Source organism: Pterocles gutturalis, unplaced genomic scaffold, assembly GCF_000699245.1.
Source record: "Pterocles gutturalis isolate BGI_N339 unplaced genomic scaffold, ASM69924v1 scaffold735, whole genome shotgun sequence".
In the NCBI taxonomy this organism is placed as follows: Eukaryota; Metazoa; Chordata; class Aves; order Pterocliformes; family Pteroclidae; genus Pterocles; species Pterocles gutturalis.
Window position 1 is genome coordinate 118,449 of NW_010140348.1, and position 18,345 is coordinate 136,793.

At 36.3% G+C, this 18,345-nt stretch overlaps 1 protein-coding gene across 1 annotated transcript; it reads right to left on the minus strand.

The window, feature by feature from the left end:
* Positions 1–644: 644 nt before the first annotated feature.
* Positions 645–18,189, minus strand: LOC104469180 (ALX homeobox protein 1-like). The gene is made up of 5 exons (XM_010083600.1): positions 18,185–18,189; positions 17,785–17,935; positions 16,568–16,900; positions 12,821–12,949; positions 645–1,285 (listed from the first exon to the last, which is right to left on the minus strand). The coding sequence occupies exons 1-5, from the start codon at positions 18,187–18,189 to the stop codon at positions 965–967; spliced, it is 939 nt and encodes a 312-aa protein (XP_010081902.1). The 3' UTR covers positions 645–964.
* Between the last annotated feature and the right edge of the window lie 156 nt (positions 18,190–18,345).

Here is an 18,345-nt window from a genome sequence, read left to right on the forward strand (position 1 = left end):
CTTTTGTTTTTCAATTTGACCATAGCATAACAAAAACAGTTAGTAAGACTGACTGGATTGGAAGTAAGACTTTGCTGTCGTTGTGGGTTTTTTAATAAATCTGAATTCTGTTGAAAGTGTTGCAGTACTATTCCATGCCCTCTTCTAGTCACCTAAGTTTCAAGACACCCTGTCTGCAACTTTCAAGATTAAACTTAAACACTAGTTGATTTACTTAACTTGTGCATGTCTTTGAAAACTCTATTAAATACCGTGATACTCCTTTTAGGGATATGTTTGGCAAAAAAAAAAATCTTATTATCTTCAGTAGGAATACACTCAGGTCCATAAAATAAAGGAGTATCTTCTATACTGATTACATTAGTTGTACATTGGTATAACTGCAACGAGCTCACCATGCATTTAGCAAAACAGCAGAGCTGGCTCAGAGCAGCAGCACAGTGCTGAGAGTTAGGTTTACAAATTCCACCTACATCATGAACGATCATATATTTCCTTCTCTGCATGGTGTGCTTAGAGATTTACTTCATGGTTTTAGAATAATAAATTTATTTTTCTTTACAGAGTTGTTCCCTTATGAAGTATTCATTTGTAAAGCATTAATTTTGTATACCAGACTGCCAAAAACCAATGGAGTAGACATATTTGCTTAATAGTTTTATTCTTTTTTGCAGATTCTATAATCATATTTCATCAACTGGTACAACAAAACATATTTCTATATAAAAACCAAAACAAAGAGGGCTTGTTGAGCTTGATGCATGGTAAATCTATTTGGTTTATTCTTTTTTTATTGTTAAATATTATATTGCATTTGTTTAAGCAGACATTGTGTATATTGTGATTTCTAGCATTCAACACACAGCAGCTTATTGTTATGTCCATTAAATATGAGAAATAAAAATGTTTTCAATTTGCTATTAAAAAAAAAAAAAAAAGGAAATTAAGAAAAGGTACTGCTATATTACATGGCCCAGGAAATATTGGCAGCATGCTCTTTGGCTTTCATCCGTAGAACTGCAATGCTGGAGGACCTCCTTTCAAACTCCGGCTTGGTTTCAAAAGCGTGTCCATTGGTTGCCCCAGAAAGTAAAGAGTCAGTGAAAAAATTATTGAGGGGCACGTGGCTGAACTGATTCTGGTGGTTTGAAAAGCCTGTGTAGCCAGAATCTGTCCGGGGTGAATGGGAATAAGGTGTCATACAGGAGGACGTATCTCGTGGCAGCATGCAGGACGTAACCACAGAACCGCTAGCCGCATTCCCTGCCCACAGATTGTTCTGAATCTGAAACATATAAAATGAATAGGAATAAATTTAGATAGTTCATCTTTTGTTTTCTGCAATGCTTGGTTTGCTTTACTTAACACATCCATTATTAGTTCTCCTCTAAAACAAGCAACAAGTACTTAACTACTTCTCTGAAGTCATATTAAAAAAATACCAGGAAGACATTACATGGGTCAAAATACTGGATAATTCACTCAAGAGCAAGGGCTGCTGAATCGTATTCCTTGCTCTGTCATCCATTTGCTCTGTGGCCCTGTCCTGAGTGTTTCCCATTGAACCTCAGGATGCCATCAGCCCAGCCAGTCAGTAAAGTTAGCAGAAGCCCACAACTGACTTCAAAGCGAAGGTGTCAAAGGAGTGTACAATATCATACCTCTTCTCACCATAAAAGCTTCTCCTGATCGTAATTTTTCTTAGTGTAATGGTAGGAAACAGTATTAAATGGTGAACAAAACAAACCAGGATTTCTCAAGTGACAAAGACCAACATGTATTTGCAAAATTAATATTGAGAAGCCTTGCATGATTACTTTAAAGTAAATGAATCCATAAAATACAGGCATGGTTGATAATAAATCCAAGAGTTTTTCCTAAAGTTGTTTCAAAGATGGTTTTAAGATAAAAATCCTTTTCATGATGTTTTAATAGAAATTATACTTGAGGGCATTTATGTTTAAGCTCCCAGCCTTAGCTGGCTGCACTGTGCATCACTGGAAAATGTTGTATGACAGACTAGGAGACAAACTTTGTGGTTACCAGCAATGTCCGCTGAAGATCTGGAGTAACCACATATTCAGGTTTTGATATGTAATTCCTTTTATACTTGACAGTCACTTAAAGCTTCATTCTGAGTCTCAGGCCTTCTCCTATCATCGATGTGTAGATGCCCCTTATTGATAAGTATTTTTCACTTAGTTGTTACTAGATGAACAGACAGAAATATTTTCAAGGCCTAGCACAAGTCAGCTTCTGTCGTTATCTCAGACTGTGCATTCTTTCATTCCTCTATTCACTTTGCTTTAATTGAACTTCATACTCAGCAGCTCTCCTGTCTTTTCAAACTCTCTGCTCTTTATATCTCTATATCAGTACTATATGGATATAATTTTTGACATACTCTGACTTCCTTAGACATTTCTCACTTGCACTCACCATTATACAATATACAGCTTTATATTTCTTCTCCACTTTTATTTATATCTCTTTACCAAATGTTGATTTAAAAAAAAAATTACAAATATCATGATACAAGATATTTGTAGCTCTCATTCACAGTACAGAACTTCTCAGACAGTAACTGTATCTTATTCTTTTTATTTCACTTTGCTAAATTTGTCTTAATCCTGAAAATCTGTTGTCTATTCAGTATATCATTGCTCTCATGCACTGGGATTTGAGCCCGCATGTCTTCATTCTCTGCTGTACATTGGAGTAAGCACAATTACTCTTCAGTTAGCACTGTAAAATGAATTCCCACTTCAAACTTAATTTTGCCTTCATGTTCCAAATCCATAGACAAAAGAATCTGGGCTTTAAGATATGTAGGTTATCTCTCTAGCTGAGTGATATTTTTTTGCCAAATTTGAGGTCAGTGGAAGTAATGAATTACAACAGACACACACATACACACACATGGAATGAAAACATGTTTCTAATGCTCAGTTATTCTTTTCCCGTTGTCTTATTACTTTGCAACAACACATACCCATTAAACCACCAACAAGCTAAAGAGATAAATTATAGTTCACTAGCTGAGATCTAGTGCAGATAGCAAAGATAAGATAAAGTCTTATTTTAAAAGTTATTGTTTTGAAGAGTTATATTATTAGCAAGGGTCATCTCAATCTGGCAAACTAATTTGGTGTCCTTGGAAATTCCAGCAGCAAAAAAGAACCAGTAAATGTTATAGAATCATAGAACTGTTAGGGTTGGAAGGGACCTTTAAGATCATCGAGTTCCAAGCCCCCTGCCATGGGCAGGGACACCTCCCACTAGACCAGGTTGCTCAAAGCCTCATCCAGTCTGGGCTTGAACACCTCCAGGGACGGGGCATCCACAGCTTCCCTGGGCAACCTGTTCCAGTGCCTCACCACCCTCACAGTAAAAAAACTTCCTCCTAATATCCAATCTAAATCCGCCCTCTTTCAGCTTAAAACTACTACCCTTCGTCCTATCACTCTGATAAAGAGTGCCTCCCCATCTCTCCTGTGGGCCCCGTTTAAGTACTGGAAGGTTGCTATAAGGTCTCCCCAGAGCCTTCTCTTGTTGAGGCTGAACAGCCTGAACTCTCTCAGCCTGTCCTCATATGAGTGGTGCTCCAGCCCTCTGATCGTCTTCATGGTCCTCCTCTAGGCTCACTCCAAAAGGTCCATGTCTTTCTTGTGTTAGGGGCCCCAGAGCTGGATGTAGTACTCCAGGTGGGGTCTCGTGAGAGCAGAGTAGAGGGGGAGAATCACCTCCCTCAACCTTCTGGCCAAGCTTCCTTTGATGCAGCCCAGGACACAGTTGTCTTTCTGGGCTTCAAGTACGCATCGCGGGCTCACGTTGAGCTCCTTCATCTACCATGTGATTAGAGTACAGAAGAGCAGTAAAAAAGATAGCAGCTGAAAGCCTGTAAGATCCAGAGAATATCTCCACTTTGCTTGAAAGCCCAAGCTGTACATGTTCTGTCTCAATCACGAACTAGGAAAATCAGAAGTCATCCATACAAAAATCATTGTCTTTTTTTTTTTTTTTCAGGAACACTAGAAACTTTTAATTGTACTTTATTGTACTTCGTGGTTACATGTATGTTTCTTCCAGCAGCAGTGACAGATTAAGCAACTGTTGAGGTTTTCTTTCCCTTTCTTCCTACAAAACAAGTTATCCACTCCTATTTCCACTCTGTTCCATTTCAGTGTGCTTTGCTGGTACAACTCTTTATTGAATTGAAATAGGGAGTTGATACAACTAAAAAAGAATCCAAGAAAAAAAAAAAGTATATTTCAAACACGTGCACACAGAACCCCATTCTTTTTGGTGGTATTTCCAGGCCAAATGGTTAGTCTCAGAACCTTCACAACAGGATGAATTTGCCCAGGGAGAGACTAGTTCATCTATGCAGCATCTAATACAGGAGCAAATCCTGAAGGAGCTCTTCATCTCCAAAGCTAACTCACATGCAACAAAGTCACATTTATCTGATTTACTCAGATTTCTTTCTAAGAAATGCTATGTCAAATGCTGCAGTCACCCAGGCTGTACAGATATAGTTATGGGAAGAATTTTCACCAAAAATCTGCTTAAATAAGAACTTGCACGAGTTTGCCTTCAGTACAGTCATGATGGGAAGACTTCAAAAGGTTCAGAGGCTCAGTTTCAAAGTGCCCAATAACCTATGTGGTCTGGAGGTATCGCAAAATCAATCTTTCCTTACATATTTCTAGTAGTTTGGTTTTCAGTAACTAAGTTTAGTACCACTAATTTTCCTGATATTTTTATCCTAGGCAAATGTCTTTCAATTTAACTTCAGTGAGATTGCACAGGTGTAAATGAGAACAGAATTCAGCAGCAAATCCTAAAACATACCAATGTCTTGTTAAAGAAATATGTGAACAAGCTATTAATTTCTAAAACTTTCAAAGAGGTGTCCTAGGTTTCTTCCTTAGAGGAAGGAATCCAAACTAGTAAACCTAACTTCAGAAATGCCACAAGATGCTAGGAAAGCTTTACATCTTCTCTTATGAGACAGTTATACTTTTCAAAAGAATATTTCAGTCATATCAATTTTCTATTAATTGTAGTTGGTTGAGTGACTTCACTTTTGATATTAGATTTTCATTTCTTAGCAAGAATTTACAACATAAATATCTTCCAGTGAAATCTAGGTGCAGAAGGTATTCCTGTACTAAAAATAAATATAGTAATGTTTTACAATAAGTCAAAATTATCAGACCTTCTTCTGGTATGTTGGAAGGAAAAGAGACATTATGTACATGAATTTAAAGAAAATATTTTTCCTCTTAAACTCTTGTGTGATCCATGAACTATATAAAAGGCAATTCAGAGACTGTGAATGAGGCTATACATACAGCACATCTCTGGTTTCTGTTAACATCACAAACAACTTGAGCTTTGCTCTTGTGGTTACCATGAAATTACCAGAGCCCTTCAATATATTTACCTACTGTATGTTTTATACACACACATGCCCCCACACACACCCCCTTCCCAATAGAAAAAAAAAAAAAAAAAAAGAAGTAGGATTTCATAGCTGCGACAAGAACATAACTGGAGAGTTATGGCTGCTAACTTGGTTATGATATAATTTCCTAAGTATATGACCTTCTGCCTGACACTGCAGCGGCAAATTAGCTGAGGTAATTGATCATCCCACTTGGTGTCATTGCTTTTTTTATGTTAAAATTTCAAGCTGCTGGAGCTTCAGCCTTCTTACACAGCACCTGGAGAAACCACATAAATTCAAATCTCCACATTTTCTGAGAGTTTTACTGTCACTTACCCAGCTTTGGTTCTCCCATCACCAAATGTCTTGTCATTTTATTTGAGTTACCTGCCTATCCAGTCTGGAGTCTGTTTCCAACAGATGCACATATGAACACACACAGCTTCTATTTGAGTGGACATTTGTTTTAGTGCTTCATGTGGGAAACAAAATGTTAATCTCTTTTAAGGTCTCTAGATATGAAGTAATAAGTTGTTATTATTATTGTTTTTGTTATATTACATAATATATATTATGTTATATGTTATTATAATTACTCTAGTAAGTAATTCAAGGCACTAACTGAACAGTTAAGAAATTACCTAATTATAGAAAACATGTGAATGTCAAAGAGACTGACTTGCTACATTTTTGTCACTCCTCTCTTTGTGTGAAACAATACTTGCACTACCACAAAACATGAAACCTGGGCTTGCACAAGGAGCTACATTAGGCAGATTAAATGCAACAGTTGTTAAACTGCTCAAAACTGCTAGTTCGCAGCTTGTGATCTGTAGGCTGTTCCTAGTGCATCAGCACAATTCATTTGGTCTGTCACTTGCCACAGTATTTTTTTTCTGGGGACCTCTTCAGAACATGCAAAGTGTGGGCAGAGATTTGCCTGTACTTCCTGATTTTGCAGATTCATAGATTCTCAGAATAATTTAAACTGAAAAGGACCTCTGAGATTATTATTCCCTTGCTCACAGCTACCTTTGAGTTTAGAACAGGTTACTCAAGCCCTATCCAGTCAAGTATTGAGTAGCTGCAACTACAGACATTCAATAACTTCTGTGACCAAGTTGTTCCAAGGCTTTACCACTCTTCTTGTATTTTTTTTCCTTTACATCTGGACGGAATACTTCTTGGTGTAATTTGTGATCATTTTATAGGAGCAGTTGGACCTAATGAACCTGTGGAGATAATCTTTACTGTATTGGTTTCAGGTACATATGAAAGAGCTGCAGCACACCATTTTCAGATGCATCCATAAAATGCAAGTTGACCCTTGGTAGTGAGAGGTTTAATGTTCCAGCTCTAAAATATGTGCTAGACCCATTCAGTCCACATTTAGGCCTTACATATGGGGGAAAAAAAAAAATCTGTTAATTTGATTCCATGTTTAACAAGTTTGTTAAGGTGCAAAAGAGTGCAGGATTCAAACAGTCATCAAGATTTCATTCTTCTGTGGTATGTTTTGTAGATAAACTAACTTCTCCCTGCTGCAATCTCAATAAGAATTAATTATATTTCACGCCTATGATACAGTTAAAGACAAAATTTCATGCTTTGAAAAATACTATTAAAAAGTATATTCTATTTCAGAAAAAAAAAAAATAAATGGATTTGCCTTATAATTAAACCCCAGCTGAAGTCACCCAAAGACTTAAAGAAATACATGTTTCCCAAAAAAAAAAAAAAAAAAAAAAAAAGCAACAAGCCAAATGTTGAGACTGCCAGGAGGACCACATACAGTGACAGTTTAGAACCAAGAAATAAATAAAAGCACAGTGCAGAAACTACTTTGTGTGGAACAGACACCACCCAAAAAGATTAGAAGTGTTACTCTTGTTGGAAGATCAGCCACAGCAGTGCAACAGTCAGCACATATGCAGCAAGCAACGTACCATCCAGGTGGTGGCCCAGCCTGAGCTCCATGCTGTCACAGCTAGACAGCATGAGTATATGATAAAACTTCTTTGAAGCTAGCTCAGCTATATCTACCACATCTACCCCTACTTAATCAGTGTACCCATAGCCTTAATGAGCTATTGTGATTAACTGTCATTTATATGTCGACTACAGTTAAAAGAATTTTTAAGTCACATAACATGTGGTGTCTAATACATGCCATATGAAAGATTTAATTGGAGCATGTAACTTTGATTATTGCTAATGAGAATTATCCATATGTACAAAGGCTAGATCGGAACTGTAATGATGACTTAGTACATAACACATGCATACTGATACCACTTCTACACTCTTCGATTGCCAAAACATCCAACTCTTGCCTGCGTTTTCAAATATATAAGAGAAGGAAACAACACGTTTCAACTGTGATGATAAGAGGGAAAGTATAATGGTGTGACAGAATAAACCCTGTTAAAAGAACTTAGAAGAACAACGACAACAAATTAACCAGGCTCAAAGATCAATCAAGAAAAGATACAAAGTATGGAAAGAGCCTAGGTGAGGGAAAAATGTTTCCCTTTATATCTGCTTTTCACAGATACAATTTAATGTTTGTTTACATACTGATGCACTTACATTTATAAAGATAACATCTTTATAAATTTAACTCATACAGGGAAAGCTGGAGGTCTGCGTGATAATAATGTAGGCTTTTCATCAGATTTCACTCTCTTGTGTGTAAATAAGGAGAGGATAAAAATTGAATTCTGTCTCAAGTTTTTTGGTCCCTTGTTACTTCTCATACTTAACGTTAAATCTGACAAGGTCAAGTACCCTTTGTAACACCAGCCTTCTCACTAGGCATAGGACAGCAAAAGTGGTCAAGACCAATAAAGTAAGAGAAGAGCAAGGCTAAGCAACCTTTTTATTGTTCTTCTCCCGACACATAGTGTTTAGATGCATCTAAGATAAATATAGATGTCTGCAGCTGCACCAGGCATCAGGGAAAAAAGTCCATTTTCAGAGATCATCTTATCTATTTTATACCTTATACTTTAGGAAGGGAAAACTTAACAGAGCAGATTTTCTCCAACTTTAAAGGGAACCCACCTCTGGCATAAAAGACTCTTTGGTTATTTTTCCTAAAGACAAACGTCTAATATTTATCTGACCACCAGATGCCTCCCCTGAAGGGTGCATCCTTCTTGTGAGTCCTGTTCATCAGCACTGTAACAGTGTCTCAGAAATCCCAAGACATCTTTAATAACACTAGACAGTGTCTTTAGGCGACCCAATCAAGTACTGCTTGTACTCAACTCATTTACTCACATGAGTTGAAGTAAACACCTCCAGGAAATTAATCTGTGTTCATTTTCTCACTGATGTTAAGATGCTTGGCTTTCATAACATCAGCAGAATATTGTTAGTTAATGAGTCTCAAAGTGTCTGGGATAAGAGTTTTAACCAGTGAATTGTTTTCTGAGTGCACTTAAGATGACTGAGACCACAATGTGTTGCATCTGCAAGAGAAGCTTGAAGCTTAAATGCTGAAGCTAATCAAACTGAAACCTTTCACTAAGATGAATGGAAAGTACTGTATATAGCACTTTCCTAGAAAAATCTGATTTTCAGCATAATGTTGCCAAAAGTTAAGTATTTAATCTGAGTGAAAACAATGCTGTGGTATTTTTGATGTTAAAGCCTAGAAAAAACATGTGAAAAAATAGATGATTGCCCTGGAATAGTGTACTAACTCTGTCCTCCTCTGCAATACAGGTGTTGCTATTGTAGTTAATGGAAGATGTTTGTGTGCAGAATTTGAACAGTGTAGGAGACAATGAGCTTCTTGACAGCCAGCTGAGCAACTATTTTGCACAATAAGCAGCACCTAAAGTCAACATACTGTACAAATAATTAAGGCTAGACTGAATTAGCAAAGCAAACAATTATGAGCTAGGAAAAAAGAAAAAACTAAATTGTTTATTACCATTTTTAAGATAAAGATGTGTAATTTAATAGTAAAATTAGACTGGATTATAGAAATGGAGGCTGGACCGGACCACCTCCTGAGGTCCCTTCTAACCTCAACCGTTCTCTGATTCTGAGCCAACCTTCTATTGAAAAGATCATTTCCTCACAGGAAAACCTTTCAGGTTTATATAGTCACATAATGCATAACAGCATCATGTTCTTAATTTTTACTTGATGAAGATAACTGGTGAAGAGACTAAGTAGGGGTCTCCATACCCTCTGTTGAGTGCAAAAGAGACTGATGTTGCTGCTGGAATGCAAGTGGGGTGTCTGTTTGTGAACATATCTGTGGTGGGGCACAAAACAGAAATCATCAGACTGCAAATTCATATAATGCACACCAGAAATTCACATTTGTTCCTGTTCCTTCTGCCACACAGCAGTAAATATCTCAGCTTGATTTCATCCTTTTCCAACATTCAGCATATATTTTGCCAGTAACAGAGTCTGTTTTCTCCTGTGTTAATAAAGGTTTCATAAATAAGCTCTAGAGATCTGTGTTGCACAATCCCCAAGAAAAGCTATTTACCCAAAAATATGGCAAAGCTTGTCTAGCATTTACTGATGTCAGCTTGTACACAGGGTGGGGGGAGGAGGGGAAGGGAAGAAAAAAAAAAGGAAAAGAAAATAAAAGGAAAAAAGTGTATTTGATTTCTTTTCTTGCATTACCTACACTAAAATAATGTAATTGTTTGGGAAACCAACCTATAACAGTAAAACCAAAAGTTATTTGGATAACAATTTTCAATATCTTTTTCTGACTGAACTTTGGGATAGATTAGTGAGTTTATAGCAAGTAATGTACTATACTCTTATTTTCCATAAGCGAGGCACATATAAATGGACAGCTAGTTCAAAAGATTTTAATGTAGTGCTGTTAGTGGTCATTGTGTTTTTAATATGAATTTTCGTTGTCTCAAGCATTCTCACTGGAAATGTCATGTATATGGTGCAGACATGGTTTTACTGAAGGTAAGGATTTAAGAATGTGAAACTGCAGGACTACCACTAAGTCAGCAAGAAAGTGAACTTACATTGACTCTTCTGTGATAATTGCCTGGATATTCATATTCCAATATAGAGCAAAGTAGTCACTTGCTTCATTAAAGAGTAAGATACCATGTTTTTCATCATGTGGCCAAACTATGCATACAGTCAGCTGAAATAACCAGTGTAAAGTGAACTCACACCTTCATTTAGCTCCTTGTTCCTGTTCATGAAGTACAGTACAGTTTCTCATGCAGGTGACCAGGCTCAGTTATGTATTTTTGCCTGCCTGTTTACCTACAGTATGTTAGCCTGTGGTTGTAGGTGAGTACTGTACATTTATGTTCATGAATGAGTACACATTCTACGTTTCAACACATTTTAGAAAAGTTTTATTTAAGATTACTGTACCAACATTTCCATTTCAATCTCCTGTTTTTAAGAACTTATAAATTAACGGTAGAAAGTTTTGCCAGGCTGAAACTTAGTTCTGTTATCAGCCTCGGAAAGATGTTTTTCTGCAAATTTGTAAATAGAAATGCAGTTAATTCTCATATTTTTAACAATATGAAAGTATAGGATCAATATTTAATTTGGTTTAGATTTTTGTGGATTATATTCTCCTAATTCAAAAGTGTTTCTTTTAAAAAAACATTAATTCCGGGACAACAATTTTAAGTGTTTACCAATGACTTGAATTATTCCATTGTCTTATGTTAATTAAACTTTTGCCAGTTGGGAAAGTTTGTACATGAAGTCTACTAAAAATACAAGATGAGCTTGGAGACACAAATATTAGTCTGCAGAACTAAGTCAGGGATAGAAAGACCAAAGCTTAAGTGTATAATTCCTTGTATCATCTGTGATTGTGGTACTATAGATAGGTGAGAAAGGCCTTCAAAAGCTAATTGAGCACCTTGAGTGACACCTGTGAGCAACTGTGCATCTACGTCTTTGTGAATCTGCCTAGCAATGTTTAAGGTGTTTTTGCACACTTTCACCCAGGTAGGTCTCAAACAAGTATTATGTTCTCCTACTTAAATACAGAATGTTTCATACAGTGGCTTCTAAAGTAATTTGGGCTAAAGCACCACTACATTATAAAATAAAAACAGGCAGACAGATAAGTGCCACCAGGTCTGATAACAGTTGTGTGAGATGCTGGAACACAAGCCAGCTCTGGCTCAAACCTAATAGTATGCAGCCTCCTCAGAGGTAAAGCACTTTAAGCTGGGGAGATGACACATGGACCCGAGGCCTCTGGTTCAAAGCTGAACACATTCAGCCATTGCAGAGCATGACCAAAGCAACCCCACATACATATATCACCAGTAATTTTTTGGAATATGAGTATGTAGCTGAGGCTGGCAGAGACCCTGCTTCCTAATGAACTAGAAGACCACCAGGACACCAGCAGTGGAAGGACTTTACCACAGGAACCCGTACAAGATTTTTGCTTTGTATGGTCCTTTTTTCTTTTTTTTTTTTTTTTAAATTTTGTGGTAAAAGCAGTGGGAAGCTAGAGATGTGAAAAACAATGGCTTCACAATAAAAGCATTCAATGTACTAAAACAAGCAAGCAGAAAAACAATAGCAGAGAGTGAGGGAAGGCAGTAAAACAAAGGACTGGAGAACAGAAACAGAAGATTACTGTCTTATTACACAGCAATACCTTACTATACACTAACAGAGAAGTGAAAAAGAAAAAAAATTAAACAAACTACTCCTGTCCAAGAGAGCTATATTGTCACTCTGTCTCCCTCTCCCAATCATATACATTCAATTCTGATTGTACATAGCCATAATATGGTTTCAAGTCAGTAGAAGACTTGTATTCAATGGTCTATTGAGGTCCATATATAGATGGTGTATGTTTAATGTATCAGAAGGAAGTTGCCTAGACATCACATGGTTTATGCCTCATCTTCCCAAAGTATACAAGACCAGAGTCGTTAAGACAGTTGTGCCTGTGAATATTAATATCCCAGAACTGAAATCCTGACCTTATTGTGGTCAAAATTACATCATTCCTGTCAATCTCAATGGGTCTAGACTTCATCCATAATTTGTATATGGACCTAAAAGTGATTCATATCTCCACATAATTTTATGTGCAAACCAGGTTTAGCTGCACAACCAGATTGCCAGCCATTCTCAGCACATAACTTATGCAAAACTCCTGAGAATGTTGTTTAAAAAACATTTGTATTTTAAGAGTTAATTATTTGTATTGGCAGTCAGAACTGTTGTTCACTGGGGCAGGTCCTGTCAACATGTCTAAAAAACACAGAACGCTAACCACAAAAAAGTCTTCTTGCATCTTCTGTGCACGTGCATGCCTAAGAATGGAAGAGAAGGTAAATGCAGAACCGAAGTGCTACTTGGTCTTTACCATACCTGAGGGTAGCTGTCAGTCCTTGGAAGAACAGATATATCATAGGTGGCAGCAAAATGGCTCTTAGCTTGCTGGATCTGACCATAACGTTCTCTTTTCCTCCATTTTGCTCTTCGATTCTGGAACCAAACCTACAGTAAATGAGGAAACAATCATCAAGGTAAACACAATTTCATACTGTGCAAGGAGTCTTAGGAAAAAACCAAGAGATTCTGGACAGTAGCTTTGAAAATATCTGTTTATGTAGAGAAAGAGAAGTTCTCCACCTGAGGATTAATTTCCTGCAATTTCAATCTTCTCAATGTCACACCTGTTCAAATTATTTCTGGGTATTTAAAAAGGATATGCTATTTCCTTTGTAGTGTCTCAAAAAAAAAAAAAAAAAAAAGGGCAGAGGAAAGATCAGTCAGTCAGGCAGTACTAATCACTAAGTAGCAGCAAGTCAAATTGTAAAGAAACTTTCTCTCAATTTCACACACCCACTGACTTGATATGACTAACTAAGATCTGCCTCCTAGAGGTATACATCGTCTTTGTCAAGTGCAGTAATGAAAAGGCAGGAAAAGCTGGCACCAGGACTGTAGTCTGTGCTCCTATCAAAAAGTTTCTATGAGGAAGACTAACAGGGCAGGAAGACGATAAAAAAATCATGGGATCACAGACAGTTTTAAAACTATTGTGATATTTTCACATTTGTGTTAGGAGATATCTGTGTTTCTGACGGTGGAAAACTGAAGAATTACACCTACATTTAGACTATGAAATAATTTGGACCTGAAACAATGTCTTCTTGTCAGCCAAAACCTATTTTATTTATGCTTAAACAACTTTTGGATCGTTCTGTATTATTTTGAGTGTTGGGTGTTATCTCAAAACCTATTACGTCCACATTTCTTGCTCTGACTGATATCTGTCATTTTCCTGTGGTCTTCAAAAAAATTTATTTTTTTTATTTCAGTTTGGTTTAGACTTATCTTGATGAATTAAAGGGATTGCTAAATAACTGTTCCTTTACAAAAGTAAAATTATTCATCTAAGTTATTGTTCAGCTAGGGGCAAACTCGTTCAAACTCTTTTTAAAGAAGTTACACTACTAACAGAACAATTACATTTTTAAGGAGACAATTCCATCAGTTAGCGTTCCTCCTAAATGGATCATGAATTCATTTGGATAGATACATACATTAATAGGGTTTTTTTGTATAGACACTGAATGTGAATCCCATTTTGAGGGATATTTTCTGATCCCTAATGGTGGGGTATTTAAAAAAACATTGGTTTAAAAATCAGTTTTTGCCTTGATCTTTGGAGAACTCAATTGTCCTTTGATGCTGCTTAAGAAACCAGGGCATAATTTTGCTCATTTTCGTTTCCAAGGACTTGTTGCAAATTTAGTATGTGCAATCTTTTAAAGTGTGCTCGGCAATCAAAGCAAGGCCCGTGTATGTAACTGCCGAGTACATATTGTTAGGGACCTTGTTGGTAAATTTGTATTATTTATGATGCCTGAGGCTCAGCAAAAAGAAAAGGAAAAAAAAAAAATTCTCCTGTCTCCACAGGAGGCATCAAGAACACGCTAAGGGAATTTAGTAATGAGGCTCTTTCATTGAAAAAAGACCTTGACAATCTCCTTAAAATGGGTGCCAATTACTTCACTGACATGCAGCAGGAAAGAGAACAACTTCGATAAATTAGGTTCAGGTTGGCTCTCTCTGCATGTATTCAGGACAAATATTAAATTGGATTTTGATGAAATGGCGGTGAAGGGAAATGTGGGTAAGGTATCCAGCTGATCACTCTGCTAAACTAAATCAAACAATTTGCTTGAATTTATAGTAACTAGACAAGAAAAAAGCACACATTTTTTTCCTTTGACAATCCCCCAAAATGTTTCTGTTTACATCACTTTACTAGAAACTGACTCTTGGCAGAGATAAAGTAACCATTTGCCTCCACAAAGCAATGTAAAAATCTGCTGCTTGTTATCCTTGAATTGCCAGATGCTTGCCTCTAATGATGTAAGGCCTTTTAAATTGCTTAATCTTGTGACGGAATATTGTTGCTACTCCGGATAAAAATGATCACCATTTCTTTTTGTATTTAGCATATGAGAAATGCAAAGATCAGTTATCTTTTAAGAAAGGGGAGAATGTGTTTAAATAAAATAGGAATAGATATTCTATCAAAGCCTGGTGCAGACATATACGTTTTCACATTTACTATCATATTTTTAATACTTTTACCACATGGAGCTTCTAAAACTTAGGAAAAAAATATGATAAAAAAGTCAGTTGGCATATTTTAGCCCCATTCTCCCCTCCCTGTTCCGACTATTAATTTTTTCTTGGAGTTGTTCTCATTGTTCCAGAATTATGCAATTGTCAGAAGAGTGTTTAAACATTATGCGAGCATATTTTTTTAAGTCAAGACTAAATCCTAATGAATAGAAGTCATACTTGGAAAATTGTCCCAAATTCAGAGGGAGAGGGATTGCACAGAGCCCGAAGAGTTAAAAGCCACTGAACTAATTTCCATCAGCATCACTAATATTGTAACTGACACATGATTTTGGACTCTGTTTTCCGATGACAACAGTGAATATGCTGACTGACTGAATAGACATGAAAAAAACACTTCCTTATAAAATCACTTAGCTGAGTTTGTTTCTGAAACTGATTCTGGTTTAATTTCAGTTGTATGCATGTGCACTGATGTCTATTTCTTTATATGCATGTGTGAGTATGTGTTTAATTACAAGTTGTGAAGTTGTTATCATGTTCATGTCACTAAATTAAAAAAATTAATCCTGATCTGTAAGAATCGACAGGACTGCTGTTCCCTAAATTGAAACGATGAGTATTACCAGGATGGGAAAGATCTCTAAAAATAGGATAAACTTGCAAAATGCAGCTCACACCCTTTTCTAAGGGAAGATCTCTAAATGGGGGAAGGGTTGCATTTCCTAGAGGTTTAGCTTCTTTTCTCACCATGACACATCCAAAGCCACAAATATTGTTGAGATTATTGTATGAGCATATACTGAAACAATCACCTTTGTGCACAGTAATGATACTCAAATACTATACTAAGTGGTCAATAGTATATTTTGCTCCAGAAATTAGAATAATATTATCCATTGATTATGTGAGTTTAAAAATCAGCAAATATACTTCCTAATTTTGTGATTTTTAAACTCATTCCACACAACAGAGATTAAAATATTATGCCTTTGCTCTACACAGACACAAACATACACGCACATGCATACATGTATGTATATATATTTATACACATTTAGGTATGTGCAGTTTCACTGAATACTCTTTGGACAGAAACGGGGAATTTGATCACTTTTCATGCCACACATAGAATCCTCTGCATGCGAGCTCTGCATCATCATCAGTCTGAACTACACGCAACGCATCTCTTTAATGGAATCTTTGCACGTAACACTTTATGTATCCACTGCCTGGAATTCTGACAGTAAAACAGGACTACCAGAGATCAAGACTGCTTTACTACTGATGTTGTTTTCTCATCCTTTAAACAAATTTCTAGAACAGCAACACAAGCTGTTTTAAAAATAACAAGTTACTTTAATACTTCAGCATAACATCCCATATCCATAAAGAAAGAAAAACGAGCTATTTACTTTAGCTATATGGGCTTTTGTACAATCCCCAAGAGTGTCGTTAACCAGTTCCTACAATGCACAACTTGTCATGGAAATGCTGAAGTTTGGTTCCTACCTGGACTCTGGCCTCTGTGAGCTCTGTTCTCAGAGCTAGCTGTTCTCTTACATAGACATCAGGGTAGTGAGTTTTCTGGAATACTTTCTCCAGTTCCTCCAGCTGCAAACTGGTGAAAGTTGTTCTGTGCCTCCTCTTCTTACTGCTGGAGACATTGCTGTCACACTTATCACCAAGGTCATCCAGTTCCCCCTTCTCCTGCATCCCTTTTGCTGGAGACATCCTGAGATTGTTGCAATTGTCCATGGGCCTGCTCAGCTCTGTGTGAAGAGGCTGTCCTTCCACTTTAGTAATCCCATAGTTCACTGTACACAAGGTGGGGGAGGGAAATAACTGGTTAAAGAAGGGGGGTTAGATTCAAGAGTTCATATAAAAGAGTTTCCCAAGGAAATATATTCTATGTGGCTGCGTATTTCTGTATGAGATCATGGAAGAGGAATTGGTAATATTAACCACAGACATAGTAAAAGTACTAAACCACATTAAATTTTAACTGAGAATTGTATCTGAAAATATAATCTAAAACTTTTCACTGTAAGCAGACTGCATGAGTATTTGGATATTTTTATTCTGCCACTGAAGTAGTTAACAATCCATGAAATCAGCTTTGAGTAGAGTTGCACAGATAAGGAATCTTAGCCCAAAACAGATTTTCGTATAAGTGGCATAAAGTTATTGACAAAAGTGCCTTTAAACTTGGAAGCAGATGCAAAAAACCCTATTTCTGTGAAAATACAAAATAACTGTGAAGTAAACTAAATAGCTGTAAACTGACAAATCAAGAAGCAAACTAAACCGAAAATTGACTTCACTTTATAAACTCAATAGATTCCATATACCTTCTCTTGGATTTGTAAAGTGGAATTGTTTCCAATTAAGTTTGTTATGGTTACAAAATACAGAGGGTTTCTGCAAAATGTTAACTTATTAAAAGAGGTCGTTTCATACACTTTGTATAGGGATTGCAGGAACTATTTGTCTTTAGGTAAAATCTGAGCGGTAAAGATAAGAAGTATTCCTCTATAGCTTCTTACTAAGAAATGAAAACATTTATTATTTTTTCTATTTTTACGTATCTCGCATCACTGAAAAGTCATGCAATATGTTACAGGATTTAAAAAAAAGGTTGTTTTTTGTTTTTTCCTCTCAGACACTCAGGAAAAAAAAGTTTAAAACTCTATTGAAATTAAAATCTACAAAGATGACATGTAACATACCGCAAGAAGCTTGTTTTTGGATTTTCTCACATTCTCAGTAATTTCTTTCAGTCCGAGCTGATTGTAACCAAACACAATTTTTAGATACTTATCATCAACACATACGTAGATAGGAAATGCCCCAAAGCCCCCAAGGCACACATTAAAGGATCTAATTAAGAAAAACTTCAATGTATAAATCAATTTTCTGTAGTTATTTTAAGTTGCACTTGCAGAAATCTGTCACTATTTCTTACAAACTGTTTCATACAAAAAGGATGTTCTCAAAAAATACTTCAATGCCTATATGAAGTCAAAAAAATGTAAGATATTGTTAGTGTTATTGCATCTGATCTTAACCATGTCTTCCGATTCTGCAGGTAAAATATTTTTAAATTATTTTTTCCTACATGTGATTTACGTCATGTTGGAATAATCGGAAAAATTTTAAATGTTTCAAAAATAAAACACTCCACATTCTCCTTGCCGATCATCTAGAAATATATATGTGTGTGTATTTGATACTATTATTTGAATTACCTAAGTCGTTTTTGATCGGTATGAAGAATCACTATTATGTCA